The sequence below is a fragment of the Oncorhynchus masou genome, chromosome 24, assembly GCF_036934945.1.
Source record: "Oncorhynchus masou masou isolate Uvic2021 chromosome 24, UVic_Omas_1.1, whole genome shotgun sequence".
Classification (NCBI taxonomy): domain Eukaryota; kingdom Metazoa; phylum Chordata; class Actinopteri; order Salmoniformes; family Salmonidae; genus Oncorhynchus; species Oncorhynchus masou.
In genome coordinates, this window is record NC_088235.1 from 37,447,312 (window position 1) to 37,474,684 (window position 27,373).

Genomic DNA, 27,373 nt, shown 5'->3' on the forward strand with positions numbered 1-27,373 from the left:
AGCTAAAGGGCACTGTTTATTCTGTTGAGACAGAGCCAGGTGAGGAAAGCGGACACAGAGACAGAGGATCTCTGATGCTATCAGTGTCCACACAGCACAGATTGGGAGCCTATTTCAGAATGCAAATAAGGAATTCACATCAGGCTCCAGGAGTCAGTGGTAAAAATCTGTCTCCAACCCATCTAAAAGGCAGTGGTAAAAATCTGTCTCCAACCCATCTAAACGCAGTGGTAAAAATCGGTGTCCAATCCATCGAAGAGGCAGCGGTACAAATCTGGATCCAACCGATCTCAGAGGCAGTGGTATAAATCTGGCTCCAACTAATCTGAGGCAATGGTAAAAATCTGTCTCCAACTGATCTAAGAGGCAGCGGTAAAAATCTGTCTCCAACCAATCTAAGAGGCAGGTAAAAGGTGGAGACATCAGATTTTAAATCATCCAGTAATCTTTGTATTTATTTTTGAGTTAACAACATTTCGGTTGTAATGCACTTGTCCTTACATTGTAAAAAGGTTGGCACTTCATCTAGCAACAAGGGTCTATGTATGTGTAGATTATTTATTATTTTATCCTGTTAAAGTACATTGGTTTATACAGCACAGTAGTGATTCAAGAGGGGGCAATTATTTGGTCTAAAGTCTTTTGTTGTTCGAGTGAAAGTAGTTGAGTGGGATGGCATCCAAAGGCAAGCTGACAACCTTCCAAAGGTTATCATTTTCCCTTAGACAGGTTACTGCATTCAAATCAGTCTTACTCAGTAGGCTACAGTAGTGAGTTAATAAACAGATGGACAGAATGCCAACTATGATGACAGCTTTGGTAACTTTTCTTAAGCTTTTACATATGTCTAAAATGCACAAACCTCACCCAGAGCTTCTTAATCTTGAATCTATAGGGGCGCTATTTCATTATTGGATAAAAAAACGTGCCTGTTTTAAGCGCAATATTTTGTCACAAAAAGATGCTTGACTATGCATATAATTGACAGCTTTGGAAAGAAAACACTCTGACGTTTCCAAAACTGCAAAGATAGTGTCTGTGAGTGCCCCAGAACTGATGCTACAGGCGAAACCAAGATGAAACTTCAAACAGGAAATGAGCAGGATTTTTGAGGCTCTGTTTTTCATTGTCTCCTTATATGGCTGTGAATGCGCAATGAATGAGCCTGCCCAATCTATCGTTTCCCCAAGGTGTCTGCAGCATTGTGACGTATTTGTAGGCATATCATTGGAAGATTGACCATAAGAGACCACATTTACCAGGTGTCCGCCCGGTGTCCTCCGCCAAAATTATTGCGCAATCTCCAGCTGCAAGTATTTTTCCATGGGATTCAGAGAAGAAAGCAGGCTTCCACGAACGATATATCAATGAAGAGATATGTGAAAAACACCTTGAGGATTGATTCTAAACAGTGTTTGCCATGTTTCAGTCGATATTATAGAGTTAATTTGGAAAAAAGTTCACCGTTTTGATGACTGCATTTTCGTTTTTTTTTGGTACCCAAACGTGATGTACAAAACGGAGCGATTTCTCCTACACAAAGAATCTTTCAGGAAAAACTGAACATTTGCTATGTAACTGAGAGTCTCCTCATTGAAAACATCCGAAGTTCTTCAAAGGTAAATTATTTTATTTGAATCCTTTTCTGGTTTTTGTGCAAATGTTGCCCGCTAAATGCTACGCTAAATGCTACGCTAGCTATCAATACTCTTACACAAATGCTTGTTTAGCTATGGTTGAAAAGCATATTTTGAAAATCTGAGATGACAGTGTTGTTAACAAAAGTCTAAGCTTGAGAGCAAATATATTTATTTCATTTCATTTGCAATTTTCATGAATAGTTAACGTTGCGTTATGTTAATGAGCTTGAGGCTATAAATAGGATCCCGGATCCGGGATTGCTCAACGCAAGAAGTTAATTCTGGACATAAAAAAGTAAAATGCCCTGTTGAGTGTTTTTGATCATGATATTTTTAACTGCACTTGTAGGTGATGCTACTACAAACCCACTACATCCTTGTTATAAACAAGGATGCACAGAGAGAGAGAGGGGGGAGGGAGAAAGATAGATTGTTTAAGCTAAATGTAATTTGCAAAGGGGATAAATTGTGGATTCCTTTTTTTCCGTTACAGTGGCAGAGGGTATGGAGATAATTAACATTTCACAATGAGACACATTGTACTCACTTTTGTACTCAAGGTGGAATCCAGCGGCAACAACACTGATATCACTCTGGAAGTGAAGGTAGAGCTGGTTGGAGGTACTATTCAGCAAGGCTGGAGCAGTTGTACCTGAAATGCATCACAGAAGAAATCCACTTTCATCTCACTGTTGAAAGAAGTCCATTTGCACTACTGATTATATATGGATGTTCTCTTGAGGATTGGTATGTCAAATGACTGCAGTTTATATTGATAGCCAATAAGGTGAACAGCTGTTTGCTATTCTATGGACTTTTTTCCTCCTTTATAAAATACAATCATTTATGGAAGACAACCAAAAGAAACAAACGGGAAAGGGAGGAAGAGGAATCCAAAATATGCTGATAAATTCTGACAGGCAGTGACCATTGAAGTTTGTCGCTGATCTTCAGCAAGAATTGATCTCCCAGGGGAGAGCTCTCATCAAATCAAAGTTTATTTGTCACGTGCGAATACAACAGTGTATATTACAGTGAAATGCTTACTTACAGGCTCTAACCAACAGTGCAAAAGGGGTATTAGGTGAACAATAGGTAGGTAATGAAATAAAACAACAGTAAAAAGACAGGCTATATACAGTAGCGAGAATATAAAAGTAGCGAGGCTACATACAGACACCGGTTAGTCAGGCAAAGGCAAAGGCTTCCAAGGGGCAGTCAACCATCTGACCACTGTTCGGGGCAAAGTACAATTTAAACACCCACAGCTGCTGAAAGACGATGCCCAGAGCTTAACAATGATGTTGCACAACGATTTAAGTCAATAAGTCATTGTTTTAGTCAAAGTATGATACATTTGAGCATGATGTTGAAAATTCATGGAAATCCGTGTCAATGCAATGTCTTTTCCTATGAGATGACATGCAAATACTTATCTGACTACGTTTCGTTTCAGGGCTGGGTTTTATTTGAAAGTTACCACCCACCAGCATGACATTGTTAATTAATCAGAAACACCTGCAATGTTCTTCCTCTTCACGAGGGATGATTGAGCTGAGCCAAATAGCCTTTCAATGTCCACTTGGGATCCTGAGCCATGAAGCATATACAAAATAGCACCTCCACTTTTTTTACATGAAAAGGAATTTTAAAAGTTTCACTTAATTTTTGAGCTTGCTTGTATTACAAAATATAAACTGTATATACAGTGCCAAGCGTTAGCTGGAATGGTGTATTGCTCGCCGCCATGTCTCTATCACAAACCGTTCAATACTTAACCATATCCAGCTCCAGAACCAGCTCCAGAACCAGCCTAGCCAGCTGGCGTTTTTTTAAAAATACGGTGTATAAAAAAAACAACCTAGCAACAACAGATAACGTTAGCTAGCTAGATAAGGTTAGCAAAATACAGGTTACATGTAACTGCCCAAATAAAGGAAACACTTCAGTAAATGAGGGATACAAAGTATGTTGAAAGAAGGTGCTTCCACACAAGTGTGGTTCCGGAGTTAATTTTGCCATTAACATCCCACCATGCCATGTATAATGTTTATGTATAAAAATGCCCATTATTTTGGCTACCATGGCTAGAAGAAGAGATCTCAGTGACTTTGAAAGAGGGGTCTCAAAGAAGCATAGGGGGTTTAAAGGTGTGTGTGTGTGTGTGTGTGTGTGTGTGTGTGTGTGTGTGTGTGTGTGTGTGTGTGTGTGTGTGTGTCTTAGTCACCAACACCAGATCTCAACCCAATTGAACACTTATGGGAGATTCTGGAGCGGCCTGTGACAGCGTTTTCCACCACCACCAACAAAATACCACAAGCATTTTGCTACACTCGCATTAACATCTGCTAACCATGTGATTTGCTTACTGGCTATTTGGCTCAGCTGATTTGATAACAAATGATGGAATTTCTCATGGAAAATGGTGTCGCATCCTTTCAATAGAGTTCCAAATACCTGTAGAATCTATGCCAATGTGCATTGAAGTTGTCTGGCAGCTCATGGTGGTCCAACGCCATATTATTACACATTATGTTGGTGTTTCAATTATTTTGGCAGTTACAGTACCTATCGTTAGCTAGCTAGATAAGGTTAGCATTCTAGCTAGCTACACTGACAACTGTCAACTGACAACTTCACGTGGAAATCACCATGTTTACATCCCTAATTCGTGAATATGTATTAGGAGCAATACGTCATTCTTCGGAGGTAGAACCTATACAAGCATTTCCTCTCTAGGACAGGAATTAGGGGCGGCAACTTCCCCTCAAGGGTGCCTTTAAAAAAGTCTACAGAGCTCACAGGAGGCTATCGAGGTGGTAGAGTAATTAATGAGTGGTATCCTTTGTTTTGGGATGATATCCTTTGGCCCAGGCTGCTAAAAATCAGAACATAGTTTTCACTATGTGTAAGCAAGCATGCTGTTGAAAAAGAGTCTGTTGTTATATAACCTGAAACAGTGTCATTCATCACTTGTATCAAACTTTATAATAGCAATACATCTCTGGTGTCTTCGGGATCGGTCAGTTTAATAAAGAAATGTTGAATCTCGCCTGGGCAGTTTAAAGATACAGTAACAAATTCTGTTGATACACCAGTTCACTAGCAGGATTATATATTATGTTCAAACCCCAGCTCACAAGTTCTTTGACATAGTTAAAGAAAACAATAATTGTTATGCTTTTCAACAATGTCAAATATATTGCATGTTTATCCTCCAATCGAGTCATCTTCACAGATTTTAGAGCTATGCTATGAGATGGCAAAATACCCTTTACTCACTCATGACAAACTGTTGACTGACCAAATACTAACAACGTTTATATTCATTCACATTAATTAATCTGATAAAATGAATAAAGTTCTCCTGGAAAATACTGACTTGATAGATATTAACACCTGCAAATCATGTTAGTGAGCCACCCACTTTGCAATGGGCTTCTGTAATGTAATGGGATCCAGCATAGCATGGCATTAGAAGAACGGGAAGGTATAAGATAGTCCATTATGCTGATGATTGGGGTCTGTAAAATTATTCTTTACGCTTGAATGACTTGACTAATACTTTTGGGATTAAGTTTGACAGCTCCGTAGAGCTCATCCACTGTCCAGCTATTCAGAGGTCCATCATTTATATTAGTGAGACAGGCATCTCCAGCATTTCTAGAGCTTGTCAGATAAATCACATGAGTTTAAAATGTATTTTGTGGGATTAAATCTGGCACATTTAGAACGTGCATGTGATTAGGGAGTCTAGAACCGTGCTATGATTTAAGAATTTCTTAATGTGAACTTTCAGCCAATGTAATGCTCGTCAGAAGAAGTGGACCAAGGTGCAGCGTGTTCATGATACTTTATTTAATCTGAACACCAAACAAAACAACAAAAGAACAACGAATGTCACGTTCCGTAGGCTACACAGAGCTAACAAAAAACAACATCCCACAACCTAAGGTGGCAAAACATGCTGCCAAAGTATGATTCTTAATCAGAGACAACGATAGACAGCTGTCCCTGATTGAGAACCATGCCCGGACAAAACATAGAAACCCAAAACATAGAAATAAAGAATGCCCACACAAATCACACCCTGACCAACCCAAATAGAGACATAAAAAGGCTCTCTAAGGTCCAGGCGGAGTCCGCACTCCAAAAGGTGCGGACTCCGGCTGCAAAACCTGAACCTATAGGGGAGGGTCTGGATGGGCATCTGTCTGCAGAGGCAGGCTCTGGTGCGGGACATAGACCCCGCTCAACCCACTTAGGTGGCGCTTCTGGTGCGGGGATCCTCGTCGCCTACCCCGGACTGGGACCTTCTCCGCAGGCCCCGGACTGGGAAACCTCGCTGCCGGCTCCGGACTGGAGTTCGTCGCTGGAGGCTCCGGACTGGAGGCCGTCGCTGGAGGCTCCGGTTTGGAGGCCGTCGCTGGAGGCTTCGTGCCATGGATCATCACTGGGCCATGGAGATGCAGTGGAGGTCTGGAGAGCAGATCTGGCCAAACCCGTTCTGGCTGGATGCTCACCCTAGCTTGGCAACTGCGGGGCGTTGGCACAGGACGCACTGGGCTGTGAGAGTGCACCGGAGACATTGTGCGTAGAGACAGAGCAGGATATACTGGGCCGAGGAGGCGCACTGGAGGTCTGGAGCGTAGAGCTGGCACCACCCCTCCTGGCTGGATGCTCACCCTAGCCCGGCAAATGTGGGGTGCTGGCACAGGATGTAATGGGCTGTGGAGACGAACCGGAGACACAATGCGCAGAGCCGGCGCAGGATAACCAGGACCAAAAAGACACACTGGAGGCTAGATGCGCTGAGCCGGCACCATCTGTCCTGGCTGGATGCCCACTCTAGCCCGGCCGGCGTGGGGAGCTGGAATATAGCGCACCGGGCTATGAGTGCGCACTGGAGACACACTGCGCAGAGCCGCATAACATGGGGCCTGCCTAGTCAATCTCTCCTCATGGTAAGCACAGGTAGTTGGCTCAAGGCTATAACCTGACTCCGCCAATCTCCCCGTGTGCCCCCCAATTTTTTTGTTGGGGGGGGGCTGCCTCTCGGGCTTCCGTGCTAGCCGTGTCCCATCGTAATGCTGGGCCCCTTTTCTAGCTTCCTCCACCTTCCTAGCTGCTTCCATCTGTTCCCATGAGAGGCGATACCTTCCGGCCAGCATCTCCTCCCACGTCCAGGATCCTTTGCCGTCCAGGATGTCCTCCCATGTCCAGTTCTCCTTACGACGCTTTTTGGTCCGTTTGTGGTGGGATGTTCTGTAACGCTCGTCGGAAGAAGTGGACCAAGGTGCAGCGTGGTACGTGTTCATGGTACTTTATTTAATCTGAACACCAAACAAAACAACAAAAGAACAACAAACGTCACGTTCCGTAGGCTACGCAGAGCTGACAAAAAACAACATCCCACAACCTAAGGTGGCAAAACAGGCTGCCGAAGTAAGAATCCCAATCAAAGACAATGATAGACAGCGAGAACCATACTCAGACAAAAGATAGAAACCAAAAACATAGAAATAAAGAATGCCCACCCGAATCACACCCTGGCCAACCCAAATAGAGACATAAAAAGGCTCTCTTAGGTCAGGGCGTGACAGCCAAGAAGCAGGGAAAATTTATTTTTGTAATTATGGCTCATTTGGTTGAAATATTTACAAGGAAAACCAATCATGGAGTACAATTTTAAAAAATATCAACATTAACCACTCGGCATTCATCTCTAAACATTATGAAGCAAAACCATCAATAAATGCCAAAGCCACAAAATGAGAAAGGTATCCAGACAAACTGTCACTACCTAGGGACGGCAACAGTAAATTAGCAACTTCGGAGTCCTATATTTCCATCAATCACAAATGAGTCATGCTTCAAATGTAAGTATTTACCGCAAGTCATTAAAGCCACAATCTGTTATTCATGTTCCAGTCTAGGAATACCAAACTATGCAACGATAGCATCTAGAGTAATTGGACAGAGACTTTGTCAACAAATTTCATGTTTAAATCAAATCAAACTGTATTTGTCACGTGCCGAATACAACAGGTGTATAAGAGCTTACTGTGAAATGCTTACTTACTTACAAGCCTGTTGGAGATAGGGGGCAGTATTTTCACTTTGGATGAATTCCGTGCCCATAGTGAACTGCATTAAACTCTGTCCTAAATTGCTAATATGTGCATATTATTATTAATATTGGATAAAAAACACTGAAGTGTCACGAATATTACCGAAGGTGACTCCCCTTCTTGTTCGGGTGGCACTCGGCGGTCATCGTCGCCGGTCTACTAGCTATCACCGATCCGTTGTTCTGTGTTCCTTTGGTTTTGTCTGATTGGTATCACCTGTTTCTTGTTTGGTTGTTAGGGTGGGGTTATATATAGTTTGTTCAGCCGCTTCTGTTTCGTGCGGGCTTGTACGTCTGTTCTCTGTTAGAGTGTATTTTTGTTTGTATTTTGGGTTTCGCGCTGTCCGTTATTATTTCTGATCATTTGTTTTCCTACTTTTGTTCATGTCATTTTTCCTGGACATTAAAGCGTGTTTTTTCCCACATCTTTTGCTCTCTGCGCCTGACTCCACACATCCTCACTCATTTGTCGTAACAGAAGCCCGCACCACGATATGGAGTCAGCAGGAGCAGCGACCACTCCTCTTCCCACTATGGAGGAGAGAATCCTTCATCACACGTCCATCCTCCATCGCCTAGGATCAGCGATGGATCAAATGATGGAGAGAATGGATCGTTGGGTGAGGAATGGTCTCCCTACTACCCCACCGACCCTCCCACCAGCAACTCTACCATCTCCCCCATCTGGATCCGGTTCCAGCGCTCTGCGCATTACGCCTCCGAGGGTGTACGATGGAGCAGCGACGGGGTGCCAGGGATTCCTGCTTCAACTAGACCTCTACCTGGCCACCGTTCGGTCGGCTCCCTCGGACGAGGAGAGAGTGTGGGTCCTCATCACATGCCTTACGGGTAGAGCCCTGGAGTGGGCTAATGCGGTCTGGAACGGGCCCGACTCAGCGAAGGACAATTACCCGGAGTTCACCCGCCGTTTCAGGGCCGTGTTCGATCACCCTCCAGAAGGTCGAGCGGCGGGTAAGAGATTGTTCCATCTCAGACAGGGGACGAGGAGCGCGCAGGACTTCGCGCTGGAGTTCCGGACCTTGGCCGCTGGAGCAGAGTGGAACGACAGGGCCCTGATAGACCATTACAGATGTAGCCTGAGAGAGGACGTCCGCAGGGAGCTGGCCTGTCGACACTACACTTAGCCTGGATGGACTGATAGACCTGTCAATCCGCTTGGACCATCTGCTAGCTGCTCGCGGACGTTCTGAAAGAGTCCTGTCAGTTCTACCTCCTGACCCTCCTGCTCCTATCCCGATGGAGCTAGGAGGGACCGCGTCTAGGGAGATCGGAGTAGGAAGCTCCTCCTGTACCAGTTGTGGCCGGAGAGGGCACACATCTGGTCGGTGCTGGAGGAATTCATCTGGGAATCGAGAAGGCAGGCAGAACACTCCTCGGTCACCCCAGGTGAGTAAGCACCACACTCTCCCAGAGTTTCCTGTTGGTCACATGTTCTTATTAATTTGTTTCCTTAATTATTCTCCTTCTCTCCAGCATAAGGCACTGGTAGATTCAGGCGCAGCTGGAAACTTTATAGATCGCGGACTCACTCAGAGGTTGAGGATTCCGTTAGTAAAAGTAGACCCCCCTTTTCCCGTGCACTCTTTAGATAGTTGACCATTAGGGTCAGGGCTGGTGAGGAAAGCCACAATTTCGTTGGAGATGATTACGCAGGGGAATCACAAGGAGCGAATTAGTTTGTTCCTTATCGATTCACCTGCGTTTCCAGTAGTGCTGGGGATTCCCTGGCTAGCTATTCATAATCCTACGATTTCGTGGAAACAGGGAACTCTCCAGGGGTGATCTGATGAGTGTTCAGGCAAGTGTGTAGGGGTTTCCATCAGTGCGACAACGGTGGAGAGTCCAGACCAGGTTTCCACCGTGCGCATTCCAGCTGATTATGACGATTTGGCTTTCAGTAAAAAGAAGGCGACCCAATTACCACCCCATAGGCAGGGGGATTGCGTGATAAACCTCCAGGGTAACGCTGCACTCCTCAGGAGTCATGTGTATCCTTTGTCCCAGGAGGAGACGGTGGCTATGGAAACTTATATCACCGAGGCTCTGGGACAGGGGAACATTCGGCCCTCCATGTCACCTGTCTCTTCGAGTTTCTTTTTTGTGAAGAAAAAAGATGGTGGTTTGCGTCCGTGTATTGATTATAGAGGTCTAAATTCCATCACGGTGGGTTTTAGTTACCCACTACCTCTCATTGCTATGGCAGTGGAATCATTTCACGGAGCGCAGTTCTTCACTAAACTGGATCTCAGGAGTGCTTATAATCTGGTGCGTATTCGGTATGGAGATGAGTGGAAAACTGCATTTAGCACTACTTCTGGCCATTATGAGTACCTCGTCATGCCATACGGTTTAAAGAATGCTCCAGCTATATTTCAATCCTTCGTGGATGAGATTCTAAGAGACCTGCACGGACAGGGTGTAGTGGTGTATATTGACGATATTTTGATCTACTCCGCTACACGCACTGCACATGTATCTCTGGTGCGCAAGGTTCTTAGACGACTGCTGGAGCATGACCTGTATGTGAAGGCAGAGAAATGTGAGTTTTCCAAACGATCAGTTTCCTTCCTGGGTTATCGCATTTCCAGCTCTGGGTTGGTAATGGAGGGTGACCGCGTAAAGGCCGTGCGTAATTGGCCGACTCCGACCACGGTAAAGGAGGTGCAGCGGTTCTTAGGGTTTGCCAATTACTACCGGAGGTTTATCCGGGGTTTTGGTCAGGTAGCTGCCCCTATTACCTCATTGCTGAAGGGGGGGCCGGTGCGTTTACAGTGGTCAGCAGAGGCGGACGGAGCTTTGCGTAAGTTGAAGGCGATGTTCACTGAGGCGCCGGTGTTGGCGCATCCGGACCCTTCTTTGGCGTTTATAGTAGAGGTGGATGCATCCGAGGCTGGGGTTGGAGTGGTGCTCTCACAGCGTTCGGGTGCGCCACCGAAGCTCCGCCCCTGTGCCTTTTTTTCGAAGAAACTCGGGCCAGCGGAGCGGAATTATGATGTGGGGGATAGGGAGTTGTTGGCTATGGTTAATGCCCTGAAGGTGTGGAGACACTGGCTTGAGGGGGCTAAGCACGCTTTCCTTATCTGGACTGACCACCATAACCTGGAGTATATCTGATCAGCTAGGAGATTGAATCCTCGTCAGGCAAGGTGGGCCATGTATTTCACCAGATTTTGTATTACTATCTCGTATAGACCAGGTTCCCTCAACACTAAGGCCGACGCGCTGTCAAGACTCTATGACACTGAGGACAGGTCCATCGATCCTACTCCCATCATTCCGGCATCTAAGCTGGTGGCACCAGTAGTATGGGATGTGGACGCGGACATCGAGCGGGCGCTAAGGGAGGAACCTGCGACTCCACAGTGTCCGGAGGGTCGTAGGTACGTGCCGCTGGCTGTTCGTGATCAATTGATTCGATGGGCTCATTGTCTACCCTCGTCGGGTCACCCAGGTATTTTTAGGACAGTGCGAGGTCTTCAGAGGAAGTACTGGTGGCCCACTTTGAGGAGGGATGTGCGATTCTATGTCTCCTCTTGTTCGGTGTGCGCCCAGAGTCAGGCTCCTAGACACCTGCCACGAGGTAAATTACAACCTCTTCCCGTTCCACAACAGCCGTGGACCCATCTATCGGTGGATTTTCTTACTGACCTTCCCCCCTCTCAGGGTAACACAACGATCCTGGTCGTTGTGGATCGGTTCTCTAAGTCCTGCCGTCTTATCCCATTGCCCGGTCTCCCTACGGCCCTACAGACTGTGGAAGCTCTTTTCACCCATGTCTTCCGGCACTACGGGGTGCCCGAGGATATAGTTTCTGATCGGAGCCCCCAGTTTATCTCCCGTGTATGGAGGGCATTTATGGAACGTCTGGGGGTCTCGGTCAGCCTGACCTCAGGGTATCACCCGGAGATTAATGGGTAGGTGGAGAGAGTGAACCAGGAGGTGGGTAGGTTTCTGCGGTCGTATTGCCAGGACCGGCCAGGGGAGTGGGTGAGATATAATCCCTGGGCAGAAATAGCCCAGAACTCACTAAGCCACTCCTCTACCAACATGTCACCATTTGAGTGAGTGTTGGGGTACCAACCAGTCCTGGCACCGTGGCATCAGAGCCAGACTGAGGATCCTGCGGTGGAGGAGTGGGTGCAGCGCTCTAAGGAGACCTGGAGGGCTGTCCAAGAGTCATTACGCCAAGCGAGTGTAAGGCAGAAGAAGAGCGCTGACCGTCACCGCAGTGAGGCCCCCGTGTTTGCACCTGGGGACAGGGTCTGGCTCTCGACCCGAAACCTGCCCCTCCGCTTGCCCTGCCGGAAGCTGGGTCCGCAGTGCAGAGGGCCATTTAAAGTCCTGAGGAGAATAAACAAGGTTTGTTATCGATTATTACTTCCTTCGTATTATCGTATTAACCCCTCGTTTCATGTGTCTCTTCTCAGGCCGGTGGTAGCTGGTCCCATGCAGGAAGGTGAGGTTCCGGAGGTTCCTCCGCCCCCTCTGGACATCGAGGGGTCCCCGGCGTACAAGATACAAGCTATTCTGGACTCGAGACGCCGGGTGAGGGGCTTGCAGTACCTCGTTGACTGGGAGGGGTACGGTCCGGAGGAGAGGTGCTGGGTTCCGGTGAGGGATATTCTAGATCCATCTATGTTGAGAGAGTTCCATCGCCTACGTCCGGATCGCCCAGCGCCTCGGCCCCCGGGTCGTCCCCGAGGCCAGCGTTGGCGCGCTGCGGGACCTGCGCGTCGGGGGGGGGGGGGGGGTACTGTCACGAATATTACCGAAGGTGACTCACCTTCTTGTTCGGGTGGCGCCGGTCTACTAGCTATCACCGATCCGTTGTTCTGTGTTCCTTTGGTTTTGTCTGATTGGTATCACCTGTTTCTTGTTTGGTTGGTAGGGTGGGGTTATATATAGTTTGTTCAGCCCGCTTCTGTTTCGTGCGGGCTTGTTCGTCTGTTCTGTGTTTGAGTGTATTTTTGTTTGTATTTTGGGTTTCGCGCTGTCCGTTATTATTTCTGATCATTTGTTTTCCTACTTTTGTTCATGTCATTTTTCCTGGACATTAAAGCGTGTTTTTTTCCTACATCTTTTGATCTTTGCGCCTGACTCCACACCTCCTCACTCATTTGTCGTAACATGAAGTTTCTAAAACCGTTTGAATTATGTCTGTGAGTATAACAGAACTCACAGGGCAGGCAATCTTCCAAACAAGTTTTGAAATCCTGAAAGTTGGGGCAACTTTGACGTCATCGCCCCCACCCTTTCCAACAAGTTATGGATCTGGAAACACTTCCTACGTCTTCGATTAGATGTCCTCCTTAAGTAGAAAGTGTAATGGAGCATTTGCTGTGAACTTTGACTTAATGGGAGGGAAAATAGTCGGTGTCGCAAGAGAATGCCATTTTGTTACGTCGCATTTCTCTGTGAGTGCTACGGCTGTTCCAATCAGCCCCAGATGAAAACGAATGATCTGGTTGAAATGTTATTGGATATATATGATTATAACATCCTGAAGATTGATTCTGCACTTAGTTTGACCAGTTTTTTTCGACCTGTAATATGTCTTTTGGAAGTTTATGCAAGTTATTGGGCATGTGAGCTGAAAGTGATAGCAAATGCTGCTACTTGGATACTAGTATTGGACATTATGGAACAAAACGATTTATTGTGGAACTAGGACTCCTTGCACTACATTCTGATGAAAGATCATCAAAGGTAAGGGAATATTTATGTTGTAATTTTGTATTTCTGTTGACCCCAACATGGCGGAGAAATATTGTTACGTCTGAGCGCCGTCTCAGATTATTACAATGTTAGGCTTTTTCCGTAACGTTTAAAAAAAATCCGACACAGCGGTTGAATTAATAACCAGTGTATCTTTAATTATATGTAGAACATGTATCTTTAGTCAAAGTTTATGATGAGTATTTCTGTTATCTGGAGTAGCTTTCTATAATTCCTCCGGATATTTTGGAGGAATTTCTGAACATGGCGTCAATGTAAACCGAGATTTATGGATATAAAATGCATATTATCGAACAAAACATAAATGTACTGTGTAACATGTCATATGACTGTCATCTGACGAAGATTTTCAAGAGCTTAGTGATTGATCTTATTTTTAATCCTGCTTTTGTGATTTTATCTTTGGCTGGAAAAAATGGCTACGTTTTTTTCTTTGGTCTGGTGGTGGTCTAACAAATATGTTGTGTTTTCGCTGTAAACTGACACGATGGGTAGATGAACAAGGTGTTTATCTTTTATTTGAGGTATTGGACCTGTTAATGTGTGGAGGTTAAATATTTCTAAAGAATATTTTTGCATTCCTTGCGCCACCTTTTCAGCTGAACGGGGGATGGAGTTCCCCTCGGGGAATGCAGTTTAGAGAAAATATTTTCAAAAAATAAATAAAATAACAATAACGAGGCTATATACAGGGGGTACCGGTTAGTCGAGGTAATTGAGATGTGCATGCAGGTAGGGGTAAAGTGACTATTCATAGATAATAAGCAGAGTAGAAAAAGGAGGGGGTCAATGCAAATAGCTGCCATTTGATTAACTGTTCAGCAGTCTCATGGCTTAGGGGTAAAAGCTGTTAAGAAGCCCTTTGGACCTAGACTTGTTGCTCCGGTACCGCTAGCCGTGCGGTAGCAGAGAGAACAGTCTATGACTACGGTGGCTGGAGTCTTTGACAATTTTTAGGGCCTTCCTCTGACACCGCCTAGTATAGAGGTCGTGGATGGCAGGAAGCTTGGTCCCAGTGACGTACTGGGCCGTACGCACTACCGTCTGTAGCGCCTTGCAGTCGGAGGCAGAGCAGTTCCTATACTAGGCGGTGATGCAACCAGTCAGGATGCTCTCGATGGTGCAGCTGTAGAACTTTGAGGATCTATTGACCCATGCCAAATCTTTTCAGTCTCCTGAGGGCGAATAGGCATTGTCGTGCCCTCTTCACTACTGTCTTGGTGTGTATGGACCATGATAGTTTGTTGGTGATGTGGACACCAAGGAACTTGAAGCTCTCAACCTGCTCCACTACAGCCCGTCGATGAGAATGGGAGAGTGCTCAGCCCTCCTTTTCCTGTAGTCCACGATCATCACCTTTGTCTTGATCTTTACCTACCAATTTTTCAACAGCATATCCTCATCATTTGCACATTTTACAGACTGTTAATAGTCTGGGAGACAGAACACAAAGCATTTTTGACAGTTTAATTAAGAGAATTATCCTAATGGATTTGTTACTAAAAGTAGAATGAAAAGCCTGATTATAATGGGTGAGAGTGTCAAGGATGTAAAGGCGGACCACACAACGATGGAGGAAACTGTGCTTCTTAATGTGTCATCACACACAATACGGTCTTCACCCCTCCCCTCTCTCTTATCCCCTCCTAATGTCACTGATTGCTGATTTGGAGATATTTCACCAGTGTTAGAGATGACTCAGTGGCTGTGCCATCTGGACAACCAAGCTCAAAATGGAGCCAAATTAACATTCTATTTTCCTTCAGATTCTTATGCAACCGTCACCAGGTGCTCTCTGGCATCATTATTTATTAATTTGCAAGATGGGCCAGACAACCTTTTTTCGGTGGTGGAAAGTGAACCAATATATTCAGCATGAGATCTGGGCATAAACACTTTGCCTTAAAGCACACACAACTCCATCACAGGAGGTTGGTGGCACCTTAAATTGGGAGGACGGGCGCATGGTAATGGCTGGAGTGGAATAGGAAGAATGGTATCAAATACATCACACACATAATTTCCATGTGTTTGATGCCATTCCATTTGCTCTGTTCCAGCAACTGAAATCCATAGTTGCCTGACCTTTGGAAAGCCTGTTGTCATGACACTAGCAGAGTTCGTTACAGGCTAGTAGAAGGCATTGTTTGAGACATGGCCACATATATCTCCATTGGGAGGTACAAAAAAGGTTAATCCCCCATTCCCCCTGCAGAAGACTCCCTTGCTGGGGAGACCAGGCTAAAAGATATGCACATTTTACATTTACAGTTAGCAGATGCTCTATCCAGAGCAACTTACAGTTAGTGCATTAATTTTAAGATAGCTAGATGGGACAACCACATTTCCTCAGTTATAGTAATGAAGTAGCTTTTAGCAAAGTCAGTGCTAGTGGGAGGGATCAAGTGCAAGTGGCATATATATACCAGTCAAAAATTTGGACACACCTACTCATTCAAGGGTCTTTCTTTATTTGTACAATTTTCTATATTTGGAATACTTCCAAGTAGCCACCCTTTGCCTTGATAACAGCTTTGCACACTCTTGGCATTCTCTCAACCAGCTTCATGAGGTAGTCACCTGGAATGCATTTTAATTAACAGGTGTGCCTTGTTAAAAGTTCATTTGTGGAATTTCTTTCCTTAATGCGTTTGAGCCAATCAGTTGTGTTGTGATAAGGTAGGGGTGGTATACAGAAGATATCCCTATTTGGTAAAAGACCAAGTCCATATTATGGCAAGAACAGCTCAAATAAGCAAAGAGAAACGACAGTCCATCATTACTTTAAGACAAAGGTCAGTCAATACGGAAAATCTCAAGAAATGTTCAATCTTCTTCAAGTGCAGTCGCAAAAACCATCAAGCGCTATGATGAAACTGGCTCTCATGAGGACCGCCACAGGAAAGGAAGAGCCAGAGTTACATCTGCTGCAGAAAATAAGTTCATTAGAGTTACCAGCCTCAGAAATTGCAGCCCAAATACATGCTTCACAGAGTTCAAGTAACAGACACATCTCAACATCAACTGTTCAGAGGAGACTTTGTGAATCAGGCCTTCATGGTCGATTTCCTTCAAAGAAACCACTACTAAAGGACACCAATAAAAAGAAGTGACTTGCTTGGGCCAAGAAACACGAGCAATGAACATTAGACTGGTGGAAATTAGTCCAAATTTGATTTTTGGTTCCAACCACCATGTCTTTGTGAGACACAGTGTAGGTGAACGGATGATCTCCGCATGTGTGGTTCCTACACAGTTGGAACTGTGTTGTTATGGTGTGGTTATGCTTTGCTGGTGACACTCTCAGTGATTTATTTAAAATTCAAAGCACACTTAACCAGCATGGCTACTTACAGCATTCTGCAGAGATACGCCATCCCATCTGGTTTGTGCTTTGGGGGACTATCATTTGTTTTTCAACAGGACAATGATCCAACAACCCTCCAGGTTGTGTAATTGCTATTTGACCAAGAAGGAGAGTGATGGAGTGTGGCATCAGATGACCTGGCCTCCACAATTACCCGACCTCAACTCAATCGAGATGGTTTGGGATGAGTTGGACTGCTGAGTGAAGGAAATGCAGCCAACAAGTGGTCAGCATACAGTATGTGGGGAAAAAAAGCCTTCCAGGTGAAGCTGGTTCAGAGAATGCCAAGAGTGTGCAACGCTGTCATCAAGGCAAAGGGTGGCTACTTTGAGGAATCTCAAATATAAAATATATTTTGATTTCTTTAACACTTTCTTTGCTTACACATGATTATGCTTGTGTTATTTCATAGTTTTGATGTCTTCAATATAATTCTACAATGCAGAAAATAGTAAAATAAAGAAAAACCCTTGAATGAGTAGGTGTGTCCGAACTTTTGACTGGTACTGTATATATATATTTTATTTATTATTATTATTATTATTATTATTATTATTATATTTGTGTACTCATTCCCACATCCACAATCTACATCTAAGTGTATGTAGTTTTGACCCACAGGAGTACATCCTAAAAGGCCAAAGATAGGAAGGCTTGAGAACTTTAAACCTGCCATGGAAATCGCCCACAGTTTAACACTCCCACTGTGCTAACTCCTATCAGTTCTCATTTAGCATGATCGGGTTAGGCTAAAGGAGGACAGACTTAAGTCAAGACACCCGCTGCCCACTGGTGCACCAGGCATGTGAGTTCAGGGTTGCAGAGTTCCCAACTGTCCCCAATGTAGATGTCAGTCATTAGCTTCTTCCCCAACTGGCCTAGCTTACTGACTCATTTAAAATGACGTACACACACTGAAAATCATGAACTAGTGGATCTAGTCAAGATTGATAAACACAAACATTTGCCAGACAGGGGAAGTGCCCTCTATTTTAATACGGCCCATATGCATCACTGATCATGCCTAATACAGCCATAGCATTCAAAATCTTCATTAGATAGCATACACAGCTGTTAAGTTGTGGGAATGCTGTTACTAGAATTAACAGGGAGGCAATGAAGGCCAAGATGACAGCCAACTGGATCTCAAAAGGTCTCTGGAGCTGATACTGTTAGTCATCCAACATGAAAATGGGGACATTGGTCTGCTGTGTAAAAGATGGCACAGAAAAGTATTGGAGCCAGATCAATGTTCAGTCCCCTGGAGGAACTACGGAAGATAAAAATGAGTGGGTTTCATTTTTCAAAATTAAAGGCCTGTAAGAATTCTGTAGAACACATGAAACCTAATTTGGAAGAAGTATTATATTGCACACAGATATGATCTCTCAGATTGAATGAAGGGGAAACTTGCGGTTCAATGCGTGATTAAGTGATCCAATTTCCACCTGAAAAGCTTCCAAGTTTAGGAGCTGTCATGTCCCGTCCATCATAGATTTCCAAGGAATCCCAATTGTGCTCGGTGGCAAAGCTCATCACCTGGATCTGCAAAATAAATTAAAATAAATAGAGTGACAAATATCATGTACCTGCCTTCTCTCTGAAAGGACAAGCATTTGTAATGGTTAGTTGAGAGACTGGTGTTTATTATTGGGAGGAAGTTCTCTTTCCGGCTAAAGCATTATAAACATAAACCCAGGATTTATACTGTGCCTTTGTAAGAAATATTTCAGAAAAAAAGTTGTTCTCATTGTGGCACGATCAATAGCGATAAGAATGCAGCTGTCTTTGTGTATGCTTTTAAACTACTTCTGTTGGCAGCAGGTCAAATTTAAACCTACGTAGCCAGTCTAATTTTATTTTCTTCTCAGTAGGATGACTGGCGGTTAAAATGTGCTACAGCCTGTCACTCAAAATACATTTTCCCTATCTTCTCTCTGTCAGAGTAACTTATTGCTTTTGATGAGTTCAAACCTGACCCTTTTGTACTTGCCTGAATACCAGCTCCTTCGGTGACAATGATTTTCCACACACAGTTCAAGCTGTTCCCATAGGGTTCTGGGAATCCCGGGGAGAGGATTGTGCCTCTTCTCTCTGTCAGATTACCGCTGCATGGAACTGGGGAGCGAAACAGAGGGGAAATTAAAATCACACTGAATGGGGCACATGCCAGGTTCCTGTACCCATGGTGAGACAAGACAATCAGGGTAAATTTGAATAATTTCTATGCAGTACATTGCTGTGACTAAAGAATCACCTCACTCACCAATATCTTAGTAAGTTTATGGTAACTTACCAATTTAAAATAATTACATATCTATTACATATTCTGTATGTTCTTAAAGAGAAATTCCACCACATTTCAACCTCATATTCATTATTATTTCAAGCACCATACTGATGTCTACAACGGTGCATTCTTACGTTTTGTAGTAATTAATAATCTCAAGCACCATACTGGAGTCTACAGTTGTGGCTAAAAGTTTTGAGAAGTCCGCTGCCTCAGTTTGTATGATGGCAATTTGCATATACTCCAGAATGTTATGAAGTGTGATCAGATGAATTGCAGTTAACTGCAAAGTCCCTCTTTGTCATGCAAATGAACTGAATCCCCAAAAAAACATGTCCACTGCATTTCAGCCCTGCCACAAAAGAACCAGCTGACATCATGTCAGTGATTCTCTCGTTCACACAGGTGTGAGTGTTGACGAGGACAAGGCTGGAGATCACTCTGTTATGCTGATTGAGTTTGAACAACAGACTGGAAGCTTCAAAAGGAGGTTGGTGCTTGGAATCATTGTTCTTCCTCTGTCAACCATGGTTACCTGCAAGGAAACAGGTGCCGTCATCATTGCTTTGCGCAAAAAGGGCTTCACAGGCAAGGATATTGCTGCCAGTAAGATTGCACCTAAATCAACAATTTATCGGATAATCAAGAACTTCAAGGAGAGTGGTTCAATTGTTGTCAAGAAGGCTTCAGGGAGTCCAAGAAAGTCCCGCAAGCGCCAGGACCGTCCCCTAAAGTTGATTCAGCTGCGGGATCGGGGCACCACCAGTACAGAGCTTGCACAGGAATGGCAGCAGTCAGGTGTGAGTGCATCTGCACGCACAGTGAGGTGAAGACTTTTGGAGGATGGCCTGGTGTCAAGAAGGGCAGCAAAGAAGCCACTTCTCTCCAGGAAAAACATCAGTGACAGACTGATATTCTGCAAATGGTACAGGGATTGGACTGCTGAGGACTGGGGTAAAGTCATTTTCTCTGATGAATACCCATTACGATTGTTTGGGGCATCCGGAAAAAAGCTTGTCCGGAGAAGACAAGGTGAGCGCTACCATCAGTCCTGTGTCATGCCAACAGTAAAGCATCCTGAGACCATTCATGTGTGGGGTTGCTTCTCAGCCAAGGGAGTGGGCTCACAATTTTGCCTAAGAACACAGCCATGAATAAAGAATGGTACCAACTAGAGGTCGACCGATTAAATCGGAATGGCCGATTAATTAGGGCCGGAAATTGATATTTTTGGGTGCCGATTTGCCGATTTAAAAAAAAAGAAGAAAAAAAGTGATTTTAATTTTATATACCTTAATTTAACTAGGCAAGTCAGTTAAGAACACATTCTTATTGTCAATGATGGCCTAGGAACGGTGGGTTAACTGCCTTGTTCAGGGGCAGAATGACAGATTTTCCCCTTGTCAGCTCGGTGGATCCAATCTTGCAAACTTTCAGTTAACTAGTCCAACGCAATAACGACCTGCCTCTCTCTCGTTGCACTCCACAAGGACACTGCCTGTTACTTGAATGCAGTAAGCCAAGGTAAGTTACTAGATAGCATTAAACTTATCTTAGAAAAAACAATCAATCATAATCACTAGTTAACTACACATGGTTGATGATATTACTTGATATTATCTAGCGTGTCCTGTGTCTAGCGTGTCCTCTGACTGAGCATACAAGCATACAAGTATCTGACTGAGCGGTGGTAGGCAGAAGCAGGCCCGTAAACATTCATTCAAAACAGCACTTTCGTGCATTTTGCCAGCAGCTCTTCGTTGTGCGTCAAGCATTGCACTGTTTATGATTTCAAGCCTATCAACTCCCGAGATGAGGCTGGTGTAACAGAAGTGAAATGGCTAGCTAGTTAGTGCACGCTAAATAGAGGGACGGAAAATATACTGTTTCACTGGCAATACTAAAGTGCCTATAAAGAACATCCAATAGTCAAAGGTTAATGAAATACAAATGGTATAAAGGGAAATAGTCCTATAATTCCTATAATAACTACAACCTAAAACTTCTTACCTGGGAATATTGAAGACTCATGTTAAAAGGAACTACCAGCTTTCATATGTTCTCATGTTCTGAGCAAGGAACTGAAACGTTAGCTTTCTTACATGGCACATATAGCACTTTTTCTTTCTTCTCCAGCACTTTGTTTTTGTATTATTTAAACCAAATTGAACATGTTTCATTATTTACTTGAGGTTAAATTGATTTTATTGATGTATTATGTTAAGTTAAAATAAGTGTTCATTCAGTATTGTTGTAATTGTCATTATTACAAATAAAATAAAGAATCGGCCAATTAATCGGTATCTGCTTTTTTGGTCCTCCAATAATCGGTATCGGCGTTGAGAAATCATAATCGGTCGACCTCTAGTACCAACACATCCTCCGAGAGCAACTGCTCCCAACCATCCAGGAACAGTTTGGTGACAAACAATGCCTTTTCCAGCATGATGGAGCACCTTGCCATAAAGCAAAAGTGATAACTAACCTCTCTAGGGTATGTGGGACGCTAGCGTCCCATCTGGCCAACATCCAGTGAGATTGCAGAGTGCCAAATTCAAATACAGAAATGCTCATTATAAAAATTCAGAAAACAAAACATATTTTACATAGTTTTAAAGACTAACTTCTTGTTAATCCAACAACAGTGTCAGATTTATAAAATGCTTTTCGGCGAAAGCATACCTAGCCCAGAAAATACCTAGCCCAGAATATAGCCCAGTTGACAAATTATTACAAACTTTAACCACCCAAGCAGAAGCGTTACAAAACTCAGAATTAGAGATAAAATTAATCCCTTATCTTTGATGATCTTCATACGGTGGCACTCAGAAGACATTCATTTACTCAATAAATGTTTGCGCGTTTCCTTCAGTAATCCACAGGCTCAAACGCAGTCAAAACAGGCAGACAAAGAAATCCAAACTGTATCCGTAAAGTTCATAGAAACATGTCAAACAATGTTTATATTCAATCCTCAGGTAGTTTTTAGCCTAAATGATCTATAATATTTCAACCAGACAATAACGTCGTCAATATAAAAGGTAAACAAGAAATGAACTCTCTCGGGATTGCGCATGAAAAAACTATGTGACACGTCAGCGTCCACTCATTCAGACTGGTCTTGCTCCCTCATTTATTAGAATACAAACCTGAAACAAATTCTATAGACTGTTGACATCTAGTGGAAGGTATAGGAACTGCAAATTGAGTCCTAATTCAATGGATACTGTAATGGCATTGAATAGAAAACTACAAAACCAACAAACAAAAAAACTCCCTGAATGGATTTGTCTCAGGTTTTTGCCTGCCAAATAAGTTCTGTTATAATCAGAAACCATTTTAACAGTTTTGGAAACTTTCGAGTGTTTTCTATCAAAATCTATCAGTATATGCATATCATATCTTCTGGTCTCGAGTAGCAGGCCCCTTAATTTGGGCATGCTTTTCATCCAAAATTCCGAATGCTGCCCCCTACCCTAGAGAGGCTAAGTGGCTCGGGGAACAAAACATCAATATTTTAGGTCCATGAACAGGAAACTCCCCCGACCTTAATCCAATTGAGAACTTGTGGTCAATCCTCAAGAGGCGGGTAGACAAGCAAAACCCCACAAAATCTGACAAACTCCAAGCATTGATTATGCAAGAATGGGCTGCCATCAGTCAGGATGTGGCCCAGAAGTTAATTGACAGCATGCCAGGGCAGATTGCAGAGGTCTTGAAAAAGAAGGGTCAACACCGCAAATATTGACTCTTTGCATCAACTTCATGTAATTGTCAATAAAAGCCTTTGACAAATATGAAATGCTTGTAATTATACTTCAGTATTCCATAGTAACATCTGACAAAAATATCTAAAGACACTGAAGCAGCAAACTTTGTGGAAATTAATATTTGTGTCATTCTCAAAACTTTTGGCAACGACTTTAAATATGTGAAAATGACGCATTTATACTCATTGTAGAATAATAGTGAAGACATCAAAACTATAAAATAACACATATGGAATCATCAACACAACTGATTGGCTCAAACGCATTAAGAAGGAAAGAAATTCCACAAATTAACTTTTAACAAGGCACACCTGTTAATTGAAATGCATTCCAGGTGACAACCTCATGAAGCTGGTTGAGAGAATGCCAAGCGTGTGCAAAGCTGTCATCAAGGCAAAGGGTAGCTACTTTGAAGTATCTCAAATATAACATATATTTGATTTGTTTAACACATGATTCCATGTGTTATTTCATAGTTGTGATGTCTTCACTACTATTCTACAATGTAGAAAATAGTCAAAATAAAGAACAACCCTTGAATGAATAGATGTGTACAAACATTTGACTGATACTGCATATTGAATATATAAATATATAAAGTTAAAGTCTATTTTAACCGCAGATCGTATAAACATGGTGTTGGAGATAATTAATATGAGGTTGAAAAGTAGTGGAATTGTCCTTAAATTAATCTCCACAAATGTGACTGCTTTGAGGAGGCTTACCAGCACAAGAGGGCACAGTATCATTCCACTGGGCTAGCGCGTTGGGGACCGCATTGCATTTGATGGCTTTGGATCCCTGTAGCAAATACCCTGGGTTGCACTCAAAGCGAACAACGGAGCCTGCGGAGAACTCGGACCCAATCCGTCTGCCATAGCGTGGCTCTGGGACAGAGCTGCACTGCGTGTTACTGGTGCGAGGAACAGCTACAAAGAAAAGAGTACCTAGTGTTTTTAACACCTAGATGTGTGTTAACACAGGGAAATTGCAGTACAATGTGATAGTGACATATGATTTGTCATTATGGACATATGAGATGTTTTAGAATGACCCAAATGTATCATCAGCCATATATATATTTTTTACCTTTATTTAACTAGGTAAGTTAGTCAAGAACATGTTCTTATTTTCAATGACAGCCTAGGAACAGTGGGTTAACTGCCTTGTTCAGGGTCAGAACAACATATTTTTACCTTGTCAGCTCAGGGATTTGATCTTGCAACCTTTCAGTTACTAGTCCAATGGTCTAACCACTAGGCCACCTGCCACCCAAAAAGTTGTGGCTAATGCATGAATTAATAATGCATTACCATGTGTTATCACTGTTATTCAATCATGAACATTTAGAACACCAAGGCATGGAAGATGACAATGAAACCAGATGTACTGTATATCTGATATTCAAAACATGATTGGGTACAATCTGTACTAGAGTACATAAAAAAAGTATGTACCACTGCATCTTATCTGACAGACATGCTCGTTCCATACAACCCAGTGAGGGCGCTCTGCTCCCAAGGAGCCGGTCTGCTTATTGTACCTAGATGCAGAACCATCTAGGTTCTGCATCTAGGTTCAATCCCTCAGTTATGGAACAGCTTGCCCTGCCAGGTAAGAGGGGAAGTTACCATTGAGCGTTTTTAAAACACATTTAAAAAACATTTTAGCCTGGGCTTTAATCAATTATTATGTTAGACGTCCTCTGTGTTTAGTTTTATTTTATTAATAATTTTTACTTCCTCTTGTTTGACTTTACTTTTTTTTATGCAAAGTGTGTTGAGGTTTAAAATACACTTGAAATAATTTTTGATTTTACTTATCAAAACAGTCTGCGTTCTCATAAACTGTTTTATAAAAAAACATTAATGCATAGCATTATTTTAAAACTTTAGGTTAAATTCAAGTCCCTGAACTGAATAATAGCTTGGTTTGCGCTGTGCCTGTGTTCATCTAGACCTGATTCAAACACTATTTAATCTCTGTGGTACACCTTGGTGCCATATTTGAGGCCTTAACTGTTGGGCTGATATTGTGTCTAATATTTCTAGATCTGTACAGGAGCAGAGAGTGCTCTGCAATCATCACTTGGATGCCTCCATGTACCAAACCAACTGTCCTAACTGTCAGGGAGTATTTTTCAAACACCCTTCAGCACAGTACATCATCAAACAGTGAAGCAAGAAAACTGCAGACATTGTAAGCATGCTCTGGCAAACACTGTACAGTATACGTGCTCAAATTCCTTCATGAAAGATTAAGATCTGAGATCATCCATTTTTATAAGCCAGCTAGAAGTTTGAAAAGTTCATGTAATTCACACTGCTTAGTTATTACAACTTTCACAGAGAGAAAATGCTTGATGCGTCCTAAGGGTGGGCTATTATCTGCATCTGGAGAGAATCTCTAATTGACACTGAAATAAAGTAGGAATGACACCAAAAGCATCATTGGAATTATTGAATCCAAAAAGATTGAGTAAAAAAAAAGTTAATTCGTACTCCATTCTAGAAACGTTTTATAAAACGTGGGTTTCTATTTTTTAATATTCATGTGTGACATTTTCTATTGATTATGCAAGAGAGGGAATCCTTGAATATTAGATGTGACACTTTCAACATACTTTCAACACTATCTGTACGGAGGTTGTGAGCCCTTCTACTCCTTGCCTACTACAGTAATGCAGATAGAAATCCCGTTTCCCATTACATTCCCTGCGCAGCTGTAATGATTAGAGGACTGGCCCCCCTAGGCTGCCATGGGGCAAGAGAGATAACGGCAAACCCTCTGAACAGCCTGACAACCATGAGAACAATAACACCAGAAGATAAGACCCTCTGGTGCCTGGGGTGGGAGGGCTTTAGGAGGCTTCCAGGACCCCCAGGAACACAACCACTGACACAGGAATAAAAACAGGGAGGAATTGTCATGCATGTGACCAGAGTGTGTGTATGTATTACTACACATACCTTGATAAACAAAGTGGAAACCCCTGGCAGAAGGACCATTCTTTGCAGAGAATCGCACCATAATTTGGTTTGATGTGGCCAGGGGCAAGGTCTCTCCTACAAAAGAAAGGATAAAAATATGAAAATATACAGTTTTTTAAACAATATGTTCACTTACAGTGATAACCATCTGAAGCCAACATTGCTCTTTTTTGATATCCCCGACCCTTCTTGTGTTGCTATACGTAACAATACCTAGGCTGCATGATGAAAAGCTTCTTAAAAAAATATATCAGCTCACATTCAAACGTTTGATGGGTAAATATCATGCTGTTAGTAGTTTAACTTTGAAGTATTATGTATGCAGTAGAGAACTATTTTAATAATAAGGGGGCGAACAAATTATTTTCAATAATGAGAACGTTGGACAAGGAAACAACTTTTTATACATAATAGTAGGCCTGAGCCTTAATTTTTCATCAGCCGTGATGAATGAGCTGGATGAAGAAAACATGGTAGAGAGTGTTTTCTTAATGGCTTGAACTTATTTGAAAGCCATGACATTTGAAAGCCTATAATAAGGTAGAGTAGCTTATTGTGGATGTGGCTAATGTAGGTGGCTAATCAGGCTCCATTTAGGTGAAAACACCCAAAGCATTATGAACCTGTATGATTTAATGTATCATTATAATTCAAATGTCACTATGAATAGACAGGGAAAACACAAGTTATTTGTTGACAGAAACCCAGGGAAGATTAGTGTGCACGTCTTGGACATGTCAGAGGTAATTCATGTGTTATCTAATTTAGTAATAACCTTTTAATTGACATTTTCTATAGGACTCCACCAGGGTTTGGGCGTAACCGATTACAACAAACTTTAACTGTTACATTACCAGCAAATATATTTTGTCCGATTTCAGATACTTTCAAAAAACTAGATTATTTTTGGGGGGATTACTTTTAAATTCAGAAAGGAGGTTTGTGAGAATTTTTGTTGTTGTTGATATACTTCTCTGTTTTCTCAATGACATTCAAATCAGCATTGAAAAAAAGGCACAAATTTAAGTTTGTTCCACCTGAGCGAGTCTGACCAGAAGTCAGAGACCACATGACACACCAAATGGGTTTAGGAATATGCTTTTGTAGGCTACAGTCCAAGCTATGTCTTCCAATGGTACGACTGCTGTCGGCACCCAAAGATTATCCAACCTGAAAAAAAAGTTGAGGAAAGGATGACAGAAGTGGTGTAGTCTACGGTGATAAGAATATCACTGCTATCATTCCTATCTACATAGCACATTGATGTGAATCGCACTGCTGCTCTCATTTAGCTATTTGCGCCTTACGGATTGTCGATGTTGTGGATAGCTGTTCACAAATCTAAATGTGCATTTGAACCCAATAATGGTTGAATTCAAGAAGTTTAAGCTGCCTATCAATCATTGTTTTTTTAAATCAGCTGACAGCC

General features: G+C 42.9%; 1 protein-coding gene across 1 annotated transcript in view; it reads right to left on the reverse strand.

Moving 5' to 3' along the window:
• LOC135512133 (CUB and sushi domain-containing protein 1-like) overlaps positions 1 to 27,373 on the reverse strand; it is a 502,291-nt gene that overhangs the window by 84,827 nt on the left and 390,091 nt on the right. The window contains exons 33-37 of the mRNA XM_064933828.1: positions 25,924 to 26,019; positions 23,680 to 23,883; positions 18,888 to 19,012; positions 18,343 to 18,439; positions 2,188 to 2,292 (exon numbers count right to left, since the gene is read on the reverse strand). Of these exons, the coding sequence (XP_064789900.1) occupies positions 2,188 to 2,292; positions 18,343 to 18,439; positions 18,888 to 19,012; positions 23,680 to 23,883; positions 25,924 to 26,019 (627 nt within the window). The remainder of the gene's footprint in view (positions 1 to 2,187; positions 2,293 to 18,342; positions 18,440 to 18,887; positions 19,013 to 23,679; positions 23,884 to 25,923; positions 26,020 to 27,373) is intronic.